Source organism: Garra rufa, chromosome 11 (assembly GCF_049309525.1).
Source record: "Garra rufa chromosome 11, GarRuf1.0, whole genome shotgun sequence".
Lineage (NCBI taxonomy): Eukaryota > Metazoa > Chordata > Actinopteri > Cypriniformes > Cyprinidae > Garra > Garra rufa.
In genome coordinates, this window is record NC_133371.1 from 701573 (window position 1) to 725651 (window position 24079).

At 34.6% G+C, this 24079-nt stretch overlaps 3 protein-coding genes across 3 annotated transcripts; 1 reads left to right on the forward strand and 2 right to left on the reverse strand.

Moving 5' to 3' along the window:
- Nucleotides 1-2069: 2069 nt before the first annotated feature.
- On the forward strand, nucleotides 2070-11344 carry LOC141345887 (potassium channel subfamily K member 6-like). Its single transcript, XM_073850808.1, has 3 exons — nucleotides 2070-2385; nucleotides 8643-9038; nucleotides 10479-11344. Exons 1-3 carry the CDS (start codon nucleotides 2070-2072, stop codon nucleotides 10712-10714), a joined length of 948 nt encoding a protein of 315 aa, XP_073706909.1. The 3' UTR covers nucleotides 10715-11344.
- Nucleotides 11345-16105: 4761 nt separating this feature from the next.
- Nucleotides 16106-16940, reverse strand: LOC141345420 (SERTA domain-containing protein 3-like). Its single transcript, XM_073850270.1, has one exon. The coding sequence runs from the start codon at nucleotides 16938-16940 to the stop codon at nucleotides 16122-16124; it is 819 nt and encodes a 272-aa protein (XP_073706371.1). The 3' UTR covers nucleotides 16106-16121.
- Nucleotides 16941-19092: 2152 nt separating this feature from the next.
- LOC141345918 (flavin reductase (NADPH)-like) lies at nucleotides 19093-23843 on the reverse strand. The gene is made up of 5 exons (XM_073850842.1): nucleotides 23677-23843; nucleotides 21518-21681; nucleotides 21136-21223; nucleotides 20900-21031; nucleotides 19093-19542 (listed from the first exon to the last, which is right to left on the reverse strand). The coding sequence occupies exons 1-5, from the start codon at nucleotides 23759-23761 to the stop codon at nucleotides 19388-19390; spliced, it is 624 nt and encodes a 207-aa protein (XP_073706943.1). The 5' UTR covers nucleotides 23762-23843; the 3' UTR covers nucleotides 19093-19387.
- Nucleotides 23844-24079: the final 236 nt, after the last annotated feature.

Here is a 24079-nt window from a genome sequence, read left to right on the forward strand (position 1 = left end):
ATTTGTGATAATATTTCAGTCCCGTAGAGTTTCTAAAGCGGGGGTTTCCAAAAAATAATTGTTCAAAGCTTTTCTCAATACTTTGGTTTGCGCATTATAATGAATACAAATAATTATTGCATTTTAATATTTTTTGGCATAAACAATGTATATATATATCCTAAACCAACCATTTTGTCATGTCCCTGCAGGCACTTCACTGAGTTTGTACTTAGAAACGTATTATTTATTTTTATTTTTTTGGCAATTATGTATGCATTTATTTGTGTTCCTTTCTTGTGAAGAATATCTTTCTAAAAAAAACGCAAGATATTTGATAAAAACAGACTTTGAAGTCACGTCCCTCAGTCTGAACTCAACCCTGTCACACTAACCATTCCACACCTGTAATAATTTAGACTCTGCTCATATGTGGCATTATTTTCCAGAAATTACATCATTCAGAGCTCTTTAATAGTGATGTAGAAAATGGTTAGTAGCATCGCACTTTTTATTCATATTTTTGAGGCATATTATACTCAGGGAGGATTGTGTCAAGTTGAACGACTCAACCCCGACACATAAAACTGAGATGGAAAATTATTATTTTTCAACAGTTTATTTTAATCCATAAGTGTATACAATGTAGACTACTTGTTTTATTGCTGCCATACATTGTCTGATCTCCTACTACATGAGGAACAGTGGCAATTTTAAGTGAAAACCTCAACCCCGTTACAAATATATGTTTCTTATTGTTGTACGCTTTTGACAGGGTTGAGTTATTTACTTGATTTATTACTAATTTTAATGAAAAAATATAACCAAAATCATGGCAACTCATTTTTTGGTTATAAATATATATATTTTTATGTAATATGTCCACTTTAACTTTGACAAGCATCCTACATCAGAAATTGCACCCACATTCGCAGCAGAAAGTGTTTGGCCTGCAGATATGTTGACCCAGAAATAAAGGGACAATATGAGAGAGAGACAAAACCAAAAAGTAAAATTGAAGGCAATGTATCCCTTCAAATGTGTTACAGACTTCAACCCCGTCACACCTTGTCACATTAATATTTTTGGAAAAATATAGGGAAGACAATGAAAGAAGAATGAAAGCATTTCTTGCTGATTACCATCTCACATGTTAAGGACTAAAACTATAAAATGGTGGTTTTAGTTAAACGTCTAAATTAAAAATATTTTATACAAAAATAAACAGAGCATAGGCAAACAATTTGTGTAATTTTTGAAGTTCAAACTCAGGGCACCATAGAAGTCCATTATTTGGAGAGAAATCCTGAAATGTTTTCCTCAAACATAATTTCCTTACGACTGAAGAAAGAAAGACATGAACATCTCAGATGACAAGGGGGTGAGTACATTATCTGTACTTTTTTGTTCTGAAAGTGAACTACTCCTTCAAAGAGTAAAGGTGCTTCACGATGCCATAGAAGCAACTTTTTTGTTTAAATGGTTCCATAAAGAACCTTTAACATCTGAAGAATCTTTCTGTTTAACAAAATGTTCTTTGTGGTGAAAGAAGGTTCTTCGGATTATAACAAGGTAAGAAAGAGATGGTTCTTTAAAGAACCTTTGACTGAATGGTTCTTTGTGGAACCAAAAATGATTCTTCAATGGCATCGCTTTTGAAGAACCTTTTAAAGCACCTTTATTTCTAAGACTGTATTTAGAAAATGAATCATATGTAGTTAAAAAAAGTATATTCAAAGTCGAAATTACATTTAATGACATCTCCCCAAAATACCATTCTTTTCTGTAGGTGTACCACGTTTTTAAGGACGGAGTACACCTTTTTAAGGACTTTTGGCACTGCGATGAGAGCTCTTGATAGTAATCACACAGGTATAATGCATTTCTCAGTGAAGTGTAAATGAAATTGCTCGTATGAGGAACGAAAAAGTTATGCTGCACTTTACAATTCAAAGTATCACCCATGTGACTAAACGGGTTATTTCCTGGCCACCGTGGCCAACTTTTTCAGAGGGTGGAGTTCAATCAGTCCAACACATCACTGCAGCAAATTAAGACTCTCTGTCATCGTGTTACTCACAAAACTCACCATGTCCACAGCGTTCAGGTCCTGCGTTGTGCTCAGCGGCTTCATATTGGCTTATTTCACTTATTTGCTATTGGGAGCGCTTGTTTTCTCTGCTATCGAGCGGCCCGTGGAAGAGACCCTGAAATCAGACCTGAACTCCCTGAAAGCTGAGTTCCTCAACCAGAGCTGCATCAACGCCACGGCTCTCGAAGCTTTCTTGGAAAGAATTTTAAAAGCGAATAAATACGGCGTGTCGGTTCTTGAAAATGCCACACTCCGTACAAACTGGGATTTGGCTTCTTCGCTGTTCTTTGCAAACACGATGGTCACGACAGTGGGTGAGTTTCAAAGGAACAAAGTTTAACGGATGTTGCCTGATGTTTGTTTGATGCTTCTAGTGTCGAGCATGTATACTTTTAGTATCCAATTTTGTCCGTAAAATACAGCTAGTTCCTCTCCGAAAACTCTATAAACATTACAAGTGCTGTAAAACAAAGTAACTAAGTTCCAAAGTTCGCCAAAACTGAACAAACTAGCAGCTACTGTAAGCAAGTGTAAACAGTGGAGTAGTTCATTTCTGTTATGCGGTGCATTTGAAGTCTGTAACTTAATAAACAAGTAAATACCTTATAAATATTTTCTATAACAGGGCGTAGCAGACTTTCAGAAATATGCCTACTTTATCACTTAGGACTATAACTTTATTTGCATAATGGTAAGATAAACAGGATGTTCAACAGGATGGAAATGTTGACAAACAGGGTTGTTTCAAACGTTTTGATTTCCTCTTTGTGTTGGGGAACACTTTCTAAAATATAAAGCAGATACATAATTTCATGTATAAAGATTGTGTATACTAAAAACTAGACATTTGTTTTAAATGATCACTGATGAGTCTCATGAAGTGTTTAAATAGCATAGCACAATAAAACTTTAGATCAGGGATTCTCAAATTAACGTCAGTTTAACTCATTTGACCTTAAATATTTACCTAAATATTTAAGCTTAGTTTTTTTTTTATCAATCGAATAAGGTGTTCTTGGCTGTCTGATGTCAGTTGTCACATAACATGCAGGTAAACACATAAAATGTTTTGTCTTCTAGATCAGGGTTGCCAGGTTTTCACAACAAAACCATGCCCAATTGCTACCCAAAAGTAGCCCAATGGCATTTTGGCATTTTCCCTCAGTAAAAATCTTTTTTGGAGGGGTTCCCCGGTACAGTTTGCATTCCAGGGGATAAATATAAAGATTGTGAATGCTAAAAACTAGACTGTTCATTTAAAATAAAACTGATTAGTCTCATGAAGTGTTTAAATAGCATAGCACAATAAAACCTTAGATCAGGGATTCTCAAGTTTACATCAGCTGAACTCCTTTGACCTTAAATATTTACTTAAAGATTTAAGCTTAGTTTTTTTAATCAATCGAACTGTGTGTTCTTGGCTGTCTGATGTAAGTTGTCACATAACATGCAGGTAAACAAATAAAATGTTTTGTCTTCTAGACCAGGGTTGCCAGGTTTTCACAACAAAACCCACCTAATTCCTACTCAAAACTAGCCTAATGGCATTTTGAGGGGGGTCCCCCAGTAAAAATTGCGTTCGGGGGGGTAAAATACACATTTTTTGGAGGGGTTCCCTGGTACAGTAAAAACTAGACTGTTCATTTAAAATGAAACTGATTAATCTCATAAAGTGTTTAAATGGCATAGCACAATAAAACCGTAGATCAGGGATTCTCAAATTTACGTCAACTGCGCTCCTTTGACCTTAAATATTTACTTAAAGATTTAAGGTTATTTTTTTTAATCAATCGAATTACGTGTTCTTGGCTGTCTGACGTCAGTTGTCACATAACATGCAGGTAAACTAATAAAAAGTTTTGTCTTCTAGATCTGGGTTGCCAGGTTTTCACAACAAAACCTGCCCAATTGCTACTTTAAACTAGCCCAAAACTAGCCCAATGGTTCAGGGGGGTAAAATACGCATTTTTTGGAGGGGTTCCCCAGTACAGTTCGCATTCCAGGAGATAAATATAAAGATTGTGTATACTAAAAAACTAGACTGTTCATTTAAAATAAAACTGATTAATCTCATGAAGTGTTTAAATAGCATAGCACAATAAAACCTTAGATCAGGGATTCTCAAGTTTATTATTTACTTAAATATTTAAGGTTAGTTTTTAATCAATCAAATTATGTGTTCTTGGCTGTCTGACGTCAGTTGTCACATAACATGCAGGTAAACTAATAAAAAGTTTTGTCTTCTAGATTAGGGTTGCCAGGTTTTCACAACAAAACCCACCCAATTGCTACTCCAAACTAGCCCAATGGCATTTTGAGGGGGGTCCCCCAGGAAAAAACGCGTTCTGGGGGATAAAAAACACGTTTTTTTGGAGGGGTTCGCCAGTACAGTTCGCATTCCAGGGGAAAAATATAAAGATATATGTATACTAAAAACTAGACTGTTCATTAAAACAAAACTGATGAGTCTCATGAAGTGTTTAAATGGCACTATAAAACCTTAGATCAGGGATTCTCAAATTTACATCAGCTGAACTCCTAAGACCTTAAATATTTACTTAAAGATTTAATGTTAGTTTTTTTTAAACAATTGAATTACGTGTTTCTGGCTGTCTGGCATCAGTTGTCACATAACATGCAGGTAAACAAATAAAATGTTTTGTCTTCTAGATCAAGGTTGCCAGATTTTCACAACAAAACCTGCCCAATTGCTAATGTCTAATGGCATTTTGAGGGGGGTCCCCCAGTAAAAATCGCGTTCTTGGGGGTAAAATACATGTTTTTTGGAGGGGTTCCCTGGTACAGTTTGCATTCCAGGGGATAAATATAAAGATTGTGTATACTAAACTAGACTGTTCATTTAAAATAAAACTGATTAGTCTCATGAAGTGTTTAAATAGCATAGCACAATAAAACCTTAGATCAGGGATTCTCAAATTTATGTCAGCTGAGCTCCTTTGACTTTAAATATTTACTTAAAGATTTAAGGTTAGTTTTTTTTAATCAATCGAATAAGGTGTTCTTGGCTGTCTGACGGCAGTTGTCACATAACATGAACATGCAGGTAAACAAAGTTTTGTCTTCTAGATCAGGGTTGCCAGGTTTTCACAACAAAACCAGCCCAATTGCTACTCAAAACTACACCCAATGGCATTTCGAGGGGGGTCTGTCTATATCAAATTCACCCCTTAACTGTTTCTTAACTGTGATTTAAAAACAAAAATAATAATTGGTGTGTAACAGAAAGCACCTATAAATTTGACGCTGGACCACAAAAACGGTCATTAGTAACACGGGTATATTTGTAACAATAGCCAGCAATACATTGTATGGGTCAAAATTATAAATTTCTTTTATGCCGAAAATCATTAGTATAGTAAGTAAAGATCTATTCCATAAAGATATTTAGTAAATTTCCAATAAATTTCAAATAGTTGTATCTCAAACTGATGTTGTCCTATCCTAACAAACCATACATCAATAAAAAGATGTATAAATCTGCGTTTAAATGTACCTTTATGACTGGTTTTGTTGCCCAGGGTCATAAATGATAGCAAGTGGAGTAGTTTAGAGTACGATTTCAAATGAGAAGTTCAGTAATTTTCTTCCCATAAAGAACATCAGTCAAATTATTTGCAAGGTCCGGTTTTGAGTGAATGTAGGCATTTGTTTTTGCCTAATCTGATTTATAATGTGATAGATATGTACGGAACTGATATATTGCATCCAAGCCTTACAAACAGTAGGACTTTTTCATGTTATTTTCATGTCCAGTAATTGAAGATCGTTTAGAATATTACTTATTCAAAGTTAGCTGTGTTTAGATCAATGCACATGATTGTACTGCTAATGTAATTAAGTTGGTCTTGTATTTAGAGTGCAGCGTGTACATAGCTAAAATACTTTTCATGTACTTGTGAAGGTGCTTAATTAGATTAACTAACACATGTTTTTCATCCATTGTAACTGTAGCTGTCATTTGCACCTACCTTAAAAATAAAGATGCTTTAAAATGTTCTTCACAGCGATGCCATAGAAGAACCATTTTTGGTTCCACAAAAAACTCTCAGTAAATTGGCCTAAAGTATTTTTGTCATTGTATGAGCCACACTTGTCAAAATGTTTCAATGTTTTTTTTACCATGGAAATGTACTGTACAAATTTCATGTTTCTCTAATTTTTTGACACTGACTATAGAAATATTTTGTACCATAATGTCTTTATCATAATTTTGATCAGTTTAAAGTGTCCTTGCTAAATAAAATTGTTATTTAGCAAATATACTGACTCCAAGCTTTTAAATGGTATGGTGTACACTGTCAGCTTTTTATTTCAGACAAATGCTGATTTTTGAATCTTCCTATTTAGGAAAGGATTTGCATGCAACGCAGATGTGTGTGGTAACATTCAAATTGTAGTGTGCATGTGTTATCCCACATTTAGTTTATGCACATTGTCCTTATTTCAAGGTTATTTGATGACATTTGTTTTTGTCAAACTCACATATGACTCTCTTACTCCTTTGAATTTAGACATAGTGCATGCTTTGTTTGCTTAAAGGGGGCTTCTCAGTTTAGGCCTTGCAAACAGTATCATGGGAAATCAATCCTTTGACCTGTTTATCTGTATAAAGCTTTCCTTTCATTGAGCATGTTAACCTGTGTTGATGATTCCTGCTCTGTATTAGATTATACTAAAAGCATTATGCTGTCAGAAAATCATGTGTATAATATAATTAGGGTTTTCTGAAGGGTTTTTCCAGCTAAAAATAAAGATTCTGTCATTTCCTCACCCTTATGTCATTCCAAACCTTGGAATACACAAAAGATATTTAAAAACAAAAAAACAATCCATACAGTAAAAATCAGTGGAATCCATATTTGGACTTCATTGACTATCATTGTATGAATATACAAATTTCTAAATCTTTTGTGTTCCACCGAAGAAAGCAAGTCGTACAGGTTTTGAAATGAAATGAGACTTAATTAAATTGTTGGAGAACTATACCTGACGCAAGTCAGCTTGTCACATAAAATCTCACATTATCTCATATTAAATACAAAATATTTACCAAGATACAGTTTAATTTAAAAAATTACTTACACCTTGCAGAATCTTCAAAATATTATTTTACTAAAATAAGAGACATCATACAAAATGCATGTTGTTATTTTTATATAATGCTGACCTGAATAAGATATTTCACATAAAAGGTTTTACATATAGTTCACAAGAGAAAATAATAGCTGAATTTATAAAAATGACCCTGCTCAAAAGTTTACATACACTTGATTCTTAAATTGTTACCTGAAAGATCCACAGCTTTTTTTTTTTTTTTTTTTTTTTTTTTGTTTAGTGATAGTTGTTCATGAGTCCCTTGTTTGTCCTGAACAGTTAAAAACTGCCTGCTGTTCTTCAGAAAAATTCCTCAGGTCTCATAAATTCTTTGGTTTTTCAGCATTTTTGTGTAGTTGAACCCTTTCCAACAATAACTGTATAATTTTGAGATCCATCTTTTCACACTGAGGACAACTGAGGGACTCATATGCAACTATTACAGAAGGTTCAAACGCTCACTTATGCTCCAGATAAAAAAAAAAATTATGCATTAAAAGCTTGGGTGGGGGGGGGGGTTGGGGGGGTTGAATTTGAAGATCAGGGTAAATTTACTTATTTTGTCTCCTGGAAATATGAAGTATCTTCTGTAGCTTCTGAAGGGCAGTACTAAATGAAAAAAAATATTATTTAGGCACATTAAGAAAAATGTATACACCTTCATTCTGTTCAAAAGTTTTCACACCCTGCTCTTAATGCTTTGTGTTTCCTTCTGAAGCATCAGTAAGTGTTTAAACCTTCTGTAACAGTCCCTCAGTTGTCCTCGGTGTAAAAAGATGGATCTCAAAATCATACAGTCATTGTAAGAAAGGGTTAAAATACACAAAAATACTGAAAAACCAAAGAGCAGTGGGCAGTTTAACTGTTCACTATTAAAAAAAAAAACAGCTCTGGCTCATTCAGGTTACAACATAGTATTAAAAATCAAGTGTATGGAAACTTTTGAACAGGGTTCACCCAAAAATGAAAATTACCCCATGATTTATTCATGCGCAATCCATCCTTTGTGTATATGACTTTCTTCTTTCAGATGAATACAATCAGAGTTATATATATTAAAAAAAACATGACTCTACAAAGCTTTATAATGGAAGTAAATGCCTGTTTTGAAGTCCAATTAAGTGCATCCAACCATCATAAAAAGTGCTCCACACAGCTCCCGGGGGTTAAAAAGGCCTTCTGAAGTGAATGATACTTTGTGTAAGAAAAATATTACATCATGCGTATGTTCACAAAAGAGTGGTGTTCTAGCGGATGACGTAGGCATAGCATAAACTTGGAAACTCGGAGAAGAGACCAAACACAAAACAATTCACGAATTAGAACTGGGTTTTCCTTGCTGTAAACAAAGTTTTATATAATGTGAAAAGCACTTTACAAATAAATTGGACTTGACTTGAAGCATTTTGCTGTTAGAAACACTCCTCTTCAAGCATTTTCTTTCCCTCTATTTCAGGATACGGCCACACTACGCCGCTCTCAGATGCGGGAAAGGCCTTCTCTATCGTCTATGCTTTGATTGGAGTGCCCTTCACCATGCTAGTGCTCACGGCCTGTGTCCAGCGCCTCATGCACCCTCTGACCTATGGGCCGATCTCCATGTGCCAGCGGAGGGCAGGCCTGCAGCCACGTGCCGCCAGTGTGGTGCACTTTATCGTACTGCTGGTCCTGGTGGTGCTCTTTGTCTTTGTGGTGCCTGCGCTGGTGTTCAGCTCCATAGAAGAAACCTGGTCTTTCTTAGACGCCTTCTACTTTTGTTTTATATCCCTCTGCACTATAGGACTGGGGGACTTTGTGCCAGCGGAAAAGCCAGGACAGAGACTCAGAGCTTTGTACAAGATCTCAGTCATGGGTAAGAGAAGTAACAGTTTCGGTAATATTGGTTTCTTTTAGTGTGTTTTTGCTTGTGTGTAAAGAAGGATCAGGGTGTGAACTGTTTTCCTTTTACTTTTCTCCAAGAGAAATGAAAATTGTTTGCGTAAAAGATTTTATTAAGCAAAACTTGATAAATGCAGTGCCTTGCAAAAGTATTCAAACCCCTTCTTTTTTCACGTTTTGTTAAACTGCTTCAAATTACTTTTTTCCCCACATCAATCTACATACACCAAAATGGCAAAGCATAAAAAAAAGATGTTTTTAACATCTTTGCAAATTTATTAAAAATAAAAAAACTTAAATTATTCTATTGCATAACAGTGTTCCTACGGGTCTTGGAAATTCTGGAGTTTTAAAAGGTCTATTGCAGACATTGAAAGTCAGAGAATTTTTGTCCAAGTCATGGAATATCAGGGAAAAAGTGTCGTTTTTCTATACCGTATTTCTTTTATCATGTTGTTATACACGTTTTGCTTTTTGTTAAGGTTGGGCTATTTTTCAGTGCCATTTTATTCCCTTCACAATTGTCAACTGGCAATCTATTAAAGGGTTAGTTCACCCAAAAATGAAACTTCTGTCATTAATTACTCACTCTCATGTTGTTCCAACCCCGTAAGACCGTCTTTCATCTTCGGAACACAATTGAAGATATTTTTGATCAAATCCGAGCATGAATAAATCTGTATTTTTGTTTTCTTTGCACAAAAAAGTATTCTTGCTGCTTCGTAAAATTATAGTTGAACCACTGATGTCACATGGACTTGGACTTAGTACTTTTCTGAGCTTTGAACAAGGTAGGACCTTTGCTGTCTATGGAAGGTCAGAGAGTGCTCAGATTTCATAAAATTATCTCAAATAAAAATAACTTTTAACGAAGCTCTAACGGGGTTGAAACAACATGAGGGGGAGTAATTAATGACAGACTTTTCATTTTGGGGTGAACTAACCCTTTAAGTCAAATGCAGTCACCTGGCTGTACCTGTTAACTAAGGCAAACATGCCAAGGAAATGTACATTTCAAGAGGTTGGTTACAAAATGATCACTTCAAAGATTGGGTGTTAAAAGTAGATGATAGAAAAATATCAAAGTGCATTTAATGGGTAAAAGCCAAAAAAAAGTGATGTGTATGTGTTGTATTAAAATGTTTGTGAAAAAGTACAAAAAGCTTGTAAATGGAATGGATAGATCTATTCATTATAGGTCAAGGAAATTCGGCCTTTTAGTCAAGTATTTGGCTCAGAGTGGGAACCTTGGCATAAGTATTCATACCCTTAACTCAGTACTTAACTGAAGCACCTTTACAGTGTAAGATCTTTTTATATATTATATAGTATATATTGTGTTAGACATGTACTGTACCTGTAATTGTTGTCCAAGTTGTGTGGTAACATGAGTTCTCGTTCTTTTCTCTTACAGTCTACCTGTTTGTGGGTTTGATGGTCATGTTCCTGGTCCTTCGTACTTTCCACAAGCTTGCAGATGTGCATGGCTGGACTGCTTTCTTCCAGCTGCCAAGCTACGAGGAGGAAGATGGGGATAAAGAGCCAATAGTAGAACGACAGCCTGATGATGAATCACCTGAGGCTGAGAAGACCTCGATTAAGCCTCAGGATCCCAGCTCTCAAGTGTCCTACAATTCCATCAATAGATAAAACACCAGATCTCTCCACATTTAAATAAGGTCACTTATTTTCACAGTGTCCTGCATTTGTAAATTGTCTGGACGTGTAACGCCAACACGTTGCAATTTAACACCTAAAAGGTCAAGACAATCAAGTATGAACATGTGCAATACAGTACTTCAGATGTTTTGTAGGACCAAAGCATCTGGGAAGAGCATTTTCATTGCCAAATCTGATCTTTAAGACTATAGGGATGTTGCTTTAGGAAATTGGAAACTTGCTCATTGTGTCCTGAGTGTGATTTTTCTTTAGTGTTGTTTTGTGTAGGATTCGTAACTGATGACTTCATATTCAAATGACTTCTTTTGTTTGTTTGTTTTGTTTTTTGCATGGACCAAGACTGCTCTAAACCATAGAAACATGAAGATAATGCTGCTGCTTGCCACTCGTCCAATACTGTTATGAGGGTGAAATGAATTGAATCATTGTTTTCATATCTAGTTAATGGTGGTTCTCGGTGTCCAGACATGTGGAGAACGTCAGATGCACTTTATAATTGGCTTTTTACTTCGGTTTGTGCAATCATTGGACAGCCATTGGTCATGCTAAAAAGTCTTTTTTCTTTATTGTAGTACTGTACATTCATTAAATATTCTTTGTATCATGGAATTGTATATTCAATGTTGGATGGTAGGGAACGAAAAGGTGTCTAATATTTACTGTCAGAAGAAAAAAAAAAGGTGTTTTAAGAAATGCATGCAGAGAAAAATAAAAGCTGTTTTGGTACTTTGTGACTTGAGGCATTTGTATTGACAGGTGCATAAAAATATAAGTCTGTGTAGCTGTGGAGGGTTACTCCACCCCAAAATGAAAATGTTGTCATTAATCACTTACCCCCATGTCGTTCTAAATCTGTAAAAGCTTCGTTCGTCTTTGGAACACAACTTAAGATATTTTGAATACACGCGGATACGTTTTCTACGTTTATTTACGCTTTGAAACGAACGAAAACAGCGTATCCGCATGACGCAGCTCACCGAACAGCGTACGCTGTTTGCGTAACGTACAGGGGATAAAATGGCGCTACGTTGTCGCGGAGGAGACGAATTGTTGAAGGAAGTCATTATTTTTGTTTTCTTTGCGTACAAAAAACTATTTCTCGTAGCTTCGTAAAATTATGGTTCAACCACTGATGGCAGATATTTTGACGACGTCTTTCATACTTTTCTGGGCCTTGACAGTGTTATTTACTTGCCATTGGGACAGTTAACGTTACAAACCTCCCGGTTTTCATCTAAAACATCCTAAATTGTGATCCGAAGACGAATTAAGTTTTTACGGGTTTGGGACGACATGGAGGTAAGTGATTAATGACAATTTCATTTCGGGGTGGAGTGACTTTTTAAAGGTGTCATGAACTGCCTTTTTATGATTTTGTACTATTCTCTGACGTCAGCTTATGGTTTTTTTTTGTTTTTTTTTTGTTTTTTTTTACATCAAAATACATCATAATTTGCAAGTAATAGGCTATTTGTTTACATATAGACCACGAGAGAAAATAATAGTTGAATTTATAAAAATGACCCTGTTCAAAAGTTTACATACAGTACACTTGATTCTTAATATTGTTGTTACCTGAATGATCCACAGCTGTTTTTTTGTGTGATAGTTGTTCATGAGTCCCTTGTTTATCCTGAATAGTTTCCCACTGTTCTTAAGAAAAATCCTTTAGGTCTCACAAATTCTTTGGTTTTTCAGCATTTTTGTGTATTTGAACCCTTTCCAACAATGACTGTATGATTTTGAGATCCATCTTTTCACACTGAGGACAACATATGCAACTATTACACAAGGTTCAAACGCTCACTGATGCTTCAGAAGGAAAAATTATGCATTAAGGGGTGTAAACTTTTGAAAAGAATGAAGATGTGTACATTTTTCTTATAATGCCTAAATTATTTATATATTTTTTCATTTAGTACTGTTCTTCAGAAGCTACAGAAGATACTTGCATGTTTCCTAAAATCAAATACACAAAAATGCTAAAAAACCAAAGAATTTGTGGGAGCTGAAGGGCTTTTCTGAAGATCAGCGGGCAGTTTAACTGTTCAGGAGTCCTGAATCAGGACAAACAAGGGACTCGTGAACAACTATCACTAAACAAAAACAAAAAACAGCTGTGGATCATTCAGTTAACACAGTATTAAGAATCAAGTGACTTTTGAACAGGGTCATTTTTTTTATAAATTATTTTCTTTTGTGAACTATATGTAAATGTCTTTTGAAATATCTTATGCAGGTCAGTACAAAATAAAAAAAATAACATGCATTTTGTATGATCGCTCTTATTTTGGTAAAATAATGAACATTTTGCAGATTCTGCAAGGTGTATATAAACTTTTGACCTCAACTGTATAAGCTATTTTTATACTAACATGAACGTTTTTATAATGACTTTTTATGTCAAAATATCTGGGGAATTTTTGGGGAATTTTGGTTTCTCAGTTCATGACCCCTTTAAAGGAAGGTTGTACTTTACACATCCTGTTTTATCTCTCTCTTTGAATAGGTTTTTTAAAAAATAGCTGTAATAAACATTTTCAGCTCAGTATGTAGATAAGTTTAAAGAACCTACCACAAAAAAATCCTTATCTCTCCTGTAAGCGAAATAAACAACAGTTTCCTGTCACCCATGTTGTTACTGTACATTTTAGGACTAGTTAGTGAAACTAATAGTAAGATATAAAAGAAATCAATATTGTAGTGACAAAAAATTTTGCCCATAGACTTTTTAAAGTCTTATCTGTTTATGGCTTAAAAATGGTCTTTTGTAATCTGTTGGATGTTTCTTAACCCTTTTATATTGGCCATTTTACAGAATTGGTGCATTTTCGGTTGGAAACATTATCCAAGGTACACATTTGTAGCACCAAAACACAGTAATATGTCATTTAATAAGAAGCGTTTTATTTGCCTATTAAGATTTAGCTTACATCTTTCTTGTAAATATATATTTTTTCCTTTATTAAAAAAAAGTTTTCAAAGGTAAATCAAGAACAATTACAACGTTAACAATATTTCAAGTGTAATTTATGAGATTTGTTGTATTTTGAATCCAACTTTTCTTTGTAAAAGAAAATCATACTGATTTCAAAGTTGAGGATTCATTAGTTTGACATAACATCTTAGCCGATAATTCAGTATACTTTATTTATGACAAAAGATCTCTTGCTTCGAACGTGCCAGGACATTTTTGGTAGTGACAGTAATGTTTTGGTAGCGACCACGTCACATTACAGAATATTAACCAACATACTAAAACACTACAAAAAAATACTAAAATACTGAAGATTTGCATAACTACTAAAATTTTATTCCCCAAATAAAGGGTTATGTGTTCCCTTTTCCCTTTTGTTATGGTAGTGACAATTGTGACCCTGGACCATAAAACTAATCATAAGGGTACATTTTTAATAATAAATAAGCTTTCCGTTGATGTATGGTTTGTTAGGATAGGACAAAATTTGACTGAGATACAACTATTTGAAAATCTGGAATCTGAGGGTGCAAAAATATATAAATATTGAGAAAATCACCTTTAAAGTTGTCCAAATGAAGATCTTAGCAATGCATATTACTAATCAAAAATTACGTTTTCATATATTTACAACAGGAATTTTACAAAATATCTTCGTGGAACATGATCTTTACTTAATATTCTAATGATTTTTGGCATAAAAGAAAAAAAGATCATTTTGAGCCATATGCCAGTGTATTTTTGGCTATCGCTACAAATATAACTGTGCTACTTATGACTGGTTTTGTGGTCCAGGATCACAATTTCAGATACTTTTATATAGCTCAAAGATGCTTATCAGCACATGGTTACTAACACAGTTCTGAACAGTTTTCAGAACTAAATTTTATGGAATAACTCACAAAAAAGTTTTTCATTATAGAAAAACGGTATTCTGTGGTGACTTTACACACCGATTTTTTCATACTTTTGAACACATTAACCTCAAAAAGATGGGGTCTATCTACTCACCATGTAGAGTGACACATGAATATTTCCTGCTCATAAATGTAGGGGTGTAGTTAAAATAAGACTCAGCCAATGGACTAAAACACTGTATCAGAACTCTTAAAAATAAATGTGCTTTAAAAGGTTCTTCAAACAATGCCACAGAAGAACCATTCAGTCAAAGGTTCTTTACCATCTCTTTCCTACCTTTTTATAATCTGAAGAACCTTCTTTCGCCACAAAGAACCTTTTGTGAAACAGAAAGGTTCTTCAGATGTTAAAGGTTCTTTATGCAACCATTCAGACAAAAAAAGGTTCTTCTATGGCATCGTGAAGCACTTTTATTTTTAAGAGTGTAGTGACATGAAAATGCGTGAAATTTTTTTACATAAAGTTTTTTTTACAAAGAAAATATATATAAAAAAATGTAAGTTCTCTTCTTTAAAAAAAATCCAGAAGATATTCTTAAAAACAACAATGGAATGAAATTAATTCAATATTTTCATACGTTTAAATTTAGGTGTTAGGGGTCAAGACAGCCATCTTCCAATTCAAAGTACCTAATAAATAATCAATTTATGTATATTAAGCTTACTGATGTTTTAAATCGTATTATGGGTTTCAATAGATAACAGAAGGATCTTAGTAAACATCTAAGATTTGAATACTTAAATGCTTGTTTTTTGGGTGTGCACCAATTCTGTAGAATAATTATTTCCATTTACATATTAGATAATAAATTACAAAGTCGTCTGCATGGCATTCGGTCCAAACAGCCTTTTGACATAGTATGGGCACTGCCTCAGTTTCTTAAATATAATTCCTCTTCCAGCCACTTGATGTCACCAAGTACCACTTTATTTAAAGTACATCAATAGAATACAAAGAGTGATTAATACTCGCATTACAATTTCATACTGACATAGTAAATATTTTGCATAGGCAACTACATGTTTATCTGCTGAAACAGCACCAGTTTTTTCATAATGCTCATTTACTGCACATTATAATATCTTTAAACTAAAAATATACACAATCTCATTTTTATGACCTTTGTCTATTTAAAGGCCACTCTTAATGGCAACCTGCAAGCTATGTAAGGATCCAATACAAAATGTAAGGAATTGACTCAATGGAAAGTGCATATTTCGGAGAACAACATTTCATGAAGTACTGGGGGAAAAAACAAACACAAAATGGCACATTTGGAAGGACTCGCTTCAAAACAGTTGTTTAACAGCTGCTGAACTTTGTGAAATGCTTTTGACTTTTGAAACAGAACTATCAGCTGACACTGAAATCATCAGAACATGACAAGTTGGTAGACATGAGGTAGTTAGTGGAAATTTCTTCAGGACACCTCCATAAAAACTGCGTATAACCTCAATGTCAGAAACATGATATTGATAAAAATCAGCTTTGCGGGTATGTTCGCATCAGGATGTCCATAACATGCTCTATCTCCTGGATTTCCCACGTGGCCTGACTGTGAGAGGCTAAAGATGAGGAAGAAGACGCTGATGGCGATTTGGACAGGGATGGCAGATACTTCACTAGATCGTCAGCTGTGACGGAGAAACCTTGCAGGAGGTTCACCTCCGGCTCAAACACAGATGTGTCCATGTCTAAGAGAAGTTTGTCTAGAGCTACATCTTGAGGACAACCTGAACACATGGCCTCTGTTTTGATGGACGATGCCATGTCGGACATTCTTTCAGTCCTCAAACCTGACAGAGGATATTGAGTTAGGTTCTCTACAGAGCTGAGCGGAGCCCGTTGAGATGCACAAGGCCCTTGATTGGCATCTATAACTGTATCTAGATCTTTGAGAATGGCAGAAATGGCTGAAGATAAAGAAAAATCCTCCTCTGAAGTCCAGGCCATGAAATCGTCTTCCATATTTCCAGTATTCAGTGACAACAGAGGTGTATGGTCAGATGGAGGGGACATTTTGGGAAAATCAGGCTCTGGAAGCAACCCGATTTGATTTTTTGTTTGTGTGGGAATTTTTACAGCAGACAGGGATTCAACTTGCGCTCGGACCTCGGACTGAACCTGCCGCAGCGTGTTGTTGATCAGAACCGACCGTAATAAGCAGGGCTCAACGAGAGCCTGGTCACGGTGGAACTTATCCATGGAGATGTCCAACACGGATTGGAGCTGACTTTCCCACGCAGATCCTCCTCCCTCGTCCTCCCTGCGGAGTTTGCGCTTCTGTCCCTTGGCCACCATTTGTCACACTGCAAAACGACAAGTTGAGTTTAAGACTGCTCTTATGAGGAAATGTTTCAGTACATCCAAAACAAAATTATTAAAACAGGCCATCTTTACACAATGTATAAATATATAATTGATGTAAAATTCCAGTAAAAGCAATTAATCTGAAGGTATGAGATATGAATATATAAATATTTCATTTTCCATATTTTAACTGAATATACACTACCATTCAAAAGGTTTTGAACATTTTAATGTTTTTTTTAAGTGTCTTTTGCTCACCAAGCCTGCATTTATTTGATCCAAAATACAGCAAAAGCCGTAATATTATGAAATATTTTTACTATTTAAAATCACTGCTTTGTATTTGAAAATATTTTCAAATGTAATTTATTTCTGTGATGCAAAGCTGTATTTTCAGCATCATTACTCCAGTCTTTAGTGTCACATGATCCTTCAGAAATCATTCTAATGCGCTGATTGCTGTTCAAGAAACATTAATTATTATCATTATCAATATTTAAAACAGTTTAGTCATTTTTCTGAATTGTTTAATGAGTAGAAAGATCCAAAGAACAGCATTTATCTGAAATAATAACATTTGTAACATTCTACATTATACCATTCAAAAGCCTGGGGTCAGTGTGTGTGTGTGTGTGTGTGTGTGTTTTGGAAACAAATTATAGAAATTAATTCTTTTATTTAGCAAGGATGCTTTAAATTGATCAAAAGATTGGATGATAAACACATTTATAATGTTACAAAAAAAAATCTATTTTAGATAAACGCTGTTCTTTTAATCTTTCTATTCATACAAAACAAAAACAAAAATCTACTCTGCTGTTTTCAACATAATATAAATAATAACAAATATTTTTGAGCAGCAAATCAGAATATAGAATGATTTCTGAAGGATCATGTGACTGGAGTAATGATGCTAAAAATTCAGCTTTGAAATCACAGGAATAAATTACATTTTAAATATTCAAATAGAAAAACAGTTATTTTAAACAGTAAAAAATGTCTAGCTTTTGACTGATAGTGTATATAAGAAAAACAACAATATGAATGCAAATTTAAAATAAACTTCTCTCAATTAACCTAAAGGCTTTAATAAAAAGTTTAGATGGCTCACTAAACGACTTAATAATAACCCTATGAAGTACAATAAATATTAAATTTTTTAAAATATTTTAAAACAGTAAAATAATAGCATCTTACCCCAAGGGTCTAATTTGATCTTTTTACTTGAAAAAATGTTTTTTTACTCCACAATTCCTCGTTAAAAATAGACATAAACCACTATATGTTTACTATAAAAATATATTCAGCATTACATTGCTACAAATCACCATTTTCTAGAGAAAAAAAAATAGCTAAAGTTTGATTGACTAAATCTCATATATATTGATATTCATCTCAAATGACAAAATTAGAAGAGGAAAGCCATTTCATTAAATAAGTTTTATTAAACGAGGATTATCATCAGGAGAAAAAAAGGTGGGAGTCATTTTGCTCTATGATATTTACTATGCTTACCTCCCAAACTATAACTGATACAAATGAAGCCAATTGTTTTGCAAACTCTACATTAGATGTAAAGGACGTAATGTATCGTGTTTAATATTTCGAAACCCTAATTCGAAGACGACATCAGCCTGTATGTATTACAACCTCGAGAATCATTTTAAATATAGAAAATGTATATTAAAAACACATTCGTTTGAATTGAACTAGGTGTATTTACTATACCAGCCTTCCAGAACGTAACTGACTAACTTACTATAGTAACATTACAAATCGACACCAAAAAAAAAAAACAAGTATTCAATGCATCTATAAGTTTGTGAGCAGAAATCAGTACGCTAGCTTAGCATGTTAACTATCCGCTATTACTTTCTAGATGACATGTTTTACTCACCTGCAAAGTATGTAAACAACTCCAAAATCGATGTAACTCTTGTAGGTTTATATTTTCATTAGACTTGTATGAATTGTAAAACACTGCTGAAGCGTCGGAGGACTGGAATGGTTTGCTGGAATTTTTTTGTCCCGCCAGTGATTCAATCAGTTCTGACGTCACGAGCAAAAGGAATGCCGGGTATTGTAGTTGAAGTAGTTTTTTTAGCGGATACTATACAGATTTCATATAACGAGAAACAAGAACTTTATAAACTAACATCTTTATTTAAAAACGAAACATAAAATGATTACATTAGGCAAATTACATTGTTTTTCATTCAATGATCCTTAAGGCAAAACAAAAGTGTGAGTTCATCAATCCAGCATTTTTTTCTAAACTATGGTTAACTATAGATGTGTTTATAAAAAAATTAAATCAGTAACTAAAAAAGTTTCTGTTATTTGACACTTTCAGTTGCATAACTCAAAGCATTTCTACAATGGCATGATTACCAAAAAATAAAATTATTTCGTCCAATTTCTATGTATCCCTAAGTAGATTAACTATATTCTCCACAAACTCCAACGGTTTTTCCATCCCATTCAGAAGTGGAAAGGCACTTGACAAAGTAATGGCCCAGGTCATATTTGGAGATAACTCTTCCTTTTAACATGTTCTCAGTCACAGTGTATTTTTCTGTCAGAGGTTTGTCACCTGGAAAGACAACAATGACACATTTTCTTAAACACACAGTATATATGTTAGAAAAAAGACAACATGATTACATAAAATTCATATTTTTATACAGACAAGCCCTGGCAAATTCTGACTTAAAGTTACTTTTATTCAACCAGCAAGTTTTTTTTGACCGGAAATGACACAGACATCTCCCAAAAGGTAAGAAGACGATGTACAAGAGGCATCATTGTGGAAAAAAAATATTTCTCAGCTTTTATTTACATTTGAACAAAAAGTGGCATGTCCAAAATTATTCATACCCTTTGCAAACTGTCACAGTCTATGGGAAAATCCAAAGTTCTATACTATTCCAAATAGTCCATGCTGTTCTAAAGCATCCTAATTACCCCGATTCATTGGGAGCAGCTGTTTTAATCAACTCAACAGGTAAAAAACAGAAGCTCTCTGCTGTTGGTTTGTGGACAAAGAAGCTCACTGAGGACCTGCGGCTGCGCATTGTGGCTGCTAAGTAGTGCAAAGTATTATTAAAAAATTATTTAAAAAATACAAGAAGTTCCGCACTGTGAAAAATCTCAGAGGACGTGGTCGGAAGCCAAAAGTGATACCTGTGCTGGCCAGGAGGATAGTGAGAGAGGTAAAAAAAAGAATCCAAGGATCACCACCAAGGCCATCCTGATGAATCTGGGCTCATCTGGTGGCAACATCTCAAAGCAGACAGTCCGACGGACACTGCACACCGCTGGGTTCCATGGACGCAGACCAAGAAGGACACCACTTCTCCAGATAAAGGCACACAAAAGCCCACTTGGCCTTTGCAAATGCTTATATGGACAAAGAAGAACGACCCAAAACACACAGCAAAAGTGGTGAAGAAATGGTTAGCAGACAAAAACATTAACGTTTTGCAGTGGCCCAGCCAGAGTCCTGACTTAAATCCAATTGAGAATCTGTGGAGGGAGCTAAAGATCAGGGTGATGGGAAGGAGACCTTCCCAACTGAAAGAGTTGGAACTCATCGCTAAAGATGAATGGGCAAAAATACCAGTGGAGACATGCAAAAAGCTGGTCAGCAATTATAGGAAGCGTTTGATTGCTGTAATAGACAATAAAGGCTTTTCTATTTATTTTTAAGAAGGGTATGAATAATTTTGGACATGCCACTTTTTGTTCAAATGTAAATAAAAGTTGAGTAATAATTTTTTCCACAGTGATGCCTCTTGTACATCGTCTTATTATCTTCTGGGAGACGTCTGTGTCATTTCTAATAAATAAAAACTGGCTGGTTGAATAAAAGTAACTTTAAGTCAGAATTTGCCAGGGGTATGAATAATTTCGGGTTTGACTGTAAATGTAGATATTTTAGTTTTCATTACTTGCGATATGTGGAGGCATGACAGCTACATAGTCCAATCCTGACTCCTTCAGGACAGTGTACATTCGGTCATGATCTTCAGTGACCGGCACCAGACGAGGAGGAACTTTGGCACGATCCCACAAGAGGAACGCTGTACGAAGTAAAAAAAAAAAAGATACAGATACAGCGGTTTCTTCATATACCATTATGTGCTTGCACACTAATGAAGTACAAATACAGCTCAGACTTCGATACCTGACATGCATGCAATAACTTTGCGGATTCCACGGGCTTTCATGACCTCCAGAATGTTCCGGGTTCCCTCAGACATCATCGTGGTGGGACCAGCAGACAAAATTTCAGAAAATAAGTCAATGAAGTGCACTTAGCTCACTGGTAGATGAATAACACTTGGTTAAAATTAATAGTAACACACAGCTCTTTTGATTTCACCCACTAATTTCAATTTTGTAATCTGAATTACATCACAATTAGGAAGTGAAAACAGCATTTTCATGCTGACTTTATTTAGAATTTTGAGTCAAATTTGAGTAAATTCATATCTGAAAGAATGACGCATGACCAAGAATGAAATGTTACACTACTAATTGAATTTGCTTTGAGTTTAAGAGAACTCACTCAGATCATTTCTTGTCCCCAGAATGATGATGACTGCATCCTGACCCTCCATGGTCTTCTTCACATCATCTTTGTTCAGAACGTCTCCTACGACAACTCTGGAGGCCTTGTGGTCTGGAGGAAGCCTTGCAGCGTCTCTCACCAGCACAGTCACATTGTAACCTGGAACAGCCAAATTTCTAAGTGAGAAGTCTGTGTAAAACTTGAAAATGAAAGATTATGCGAGATGCCATGCCTGTTTGTTCCCATAAGGTATTACAACTATCATTCAACACCACAATCAAGTGATGTTGAAAACAGCTCATAAGAAATTAAGACAATGGTCATTTTCTAAAAGTTAACTACCTACCTTTTTTTTCTGAAAAAAAAAAAAAAAAAAAACATGGGAAAAAAAAAACTGAACACTATTTTGGTACTGATTTGTATCATATTCATGTTAATTGTCTACCTTTATGCATTCATTTGATATTTACATATGGACCATTCTACAGAATCGGTGCAAACTGCTGTCCCACAACCCAAAAATCACATTTAAAAAGCATTTAAGAATTCAAATCTTAGATGTTTACTAAGATCATTTTATTATCTATTCAAACCCACAATAAGATTTAAAATATTAGAAAGCTTAATATATATAAAATCATATTTTAGTGGGTACTTGCAATTGGGAGGTGGCTGTCTCGAACACTAACTCCTAAATTTTAACTTGTAAAAAAATTGAAATTGAATTATTTTTTTGTATTTTGTCCCCATTCTTGTTTTTAAAAGTATCTTTTTTTATTACTTTAAAAAGTGAATTTCTATTGGCTAAAACTGATTTATTATCAGGAAATATTTATATAGATAGGTAGCTAGGCCCCATCATTTTGAGGTAAATGTGTTCAAAAAAAATCTGTGTGTAACTTTAAAGAACGCCGCCACTACCGTACAACATTTTTTCTATAATTAAACACACTTTTTTCGGAGTTATTTCATAACATTTTGTCTGAATATGTGTACCACTGTTCAGAACTGTGCTAGCTAACCATGTGCTGATTAGCATCTTTGAGCTAGGTTAAAAAATCTATAAAATTGTCACTACCGAAACAGTCACTACTGAAACATTTGGTGACATTTTAAATTTTTAGTAGTGACATTATTTATTTTTTTGGTTGTTATCCCATAAATGTCACTACTGAAACAGTCACGACCAAAACAAGTCATCATTGTTTCGGTACAGTTATGCATTTTATTTTAGTATGTTTTAGTAGTGTTTTAGTATGAAAGTTAAAAATCTGTAATTTGATGTGTTCGCTACCAAAGCATTACAGTCACCGAAAAATGGGATGTTTTGTCAAAAATAAAGTATACTGAGTTATCAGCTCAGATGCTATGATAATGTTTGGTTTAGTGTATGTTCAAACTAACTTTAAAATCAGTATGATCAACTTTTTGCCTTTTAAAAAAGAGAAATTGGGTTCAAAATACAACAAATCTCATAAATCACACTTGATATTGTAAAATATTGTTAAAATTGTAATCATTATTGATTTACCTCTTTTTTTTTTAAAAAATAAAATAGCAAATAATATAGATTTACAATTTACATGTAAGCAAAATCTTCCAAGACTTTCTTTAAAAATACAATATGAGAATTAACGGCACAGTTACTAGAAATGCAAAAGACGTTTCCAACTCCAATTCTGTAGAATGGCCTATATAGTAATGACAATGACAATAGATCAAACTAAAAAAGTGGAGGGAAATTGATCAAGACCTGTGCAGTGTTCAGATAAAGATTGTCAGTTCATGCTTATCTTTAACATGCATTCTGTGACTCAGCAGTTTAGTTATTATGCATGACTAAGAAGTGTCATAAGTCCCGTGATCACAATGCATAAGAGAAGGAACAGAAAACAAATAAAACGAAATTGACATTTTATCACCGATCGAACCCACAGAAAAACAAGTTCGTGCTATTAATAAACAACTCATAAAGACTATATTATTCATTTAGTCAATTTGAACTACCCCAACTTTCCACTCGAGTTTCTATTTTTAAACAAAGTCACATCTTTGCTAGGTCAAACACAAGCTCTGCATTGAAATATCGTAAAGCACAATATTAAACATTTTAAATAACAATTGTATCCCAAGTGTCATTGTGTAACTGTGTACCTGCGGCCACTGCGATAGGTAAGGTCGCTAACCCCGTCATTCCCGTGCTGCCGAAAATTGCCACATTTTTTATAGCATCAGACATATTGGCGAGTAGAAAGGCTCTAGGTCAATTCCACTTGGAAAGAAAGATGTCACTGTCAAATCCCTCGCTCTGCTATGTCTAGCTGCAAACCTGATCTTGAACGTTTATGTCACTGCTGTTATGTAGTTAACGCCTCCTTCAGGAAACTAGGGAGGGTTTTTTGATCCCCGCTAGTATTGTGACAAGCCCCGCCTTTCATCTGATCTCTGTTTGCTGTTGTTGCTACGGCTACTTGAATGACTGTTCAACTGTCCAATCGCTGATTGCTTGTAAGTAGCGCTAACCAATCACAGCAAAGAATGCTTAGGTCAAGGGCGG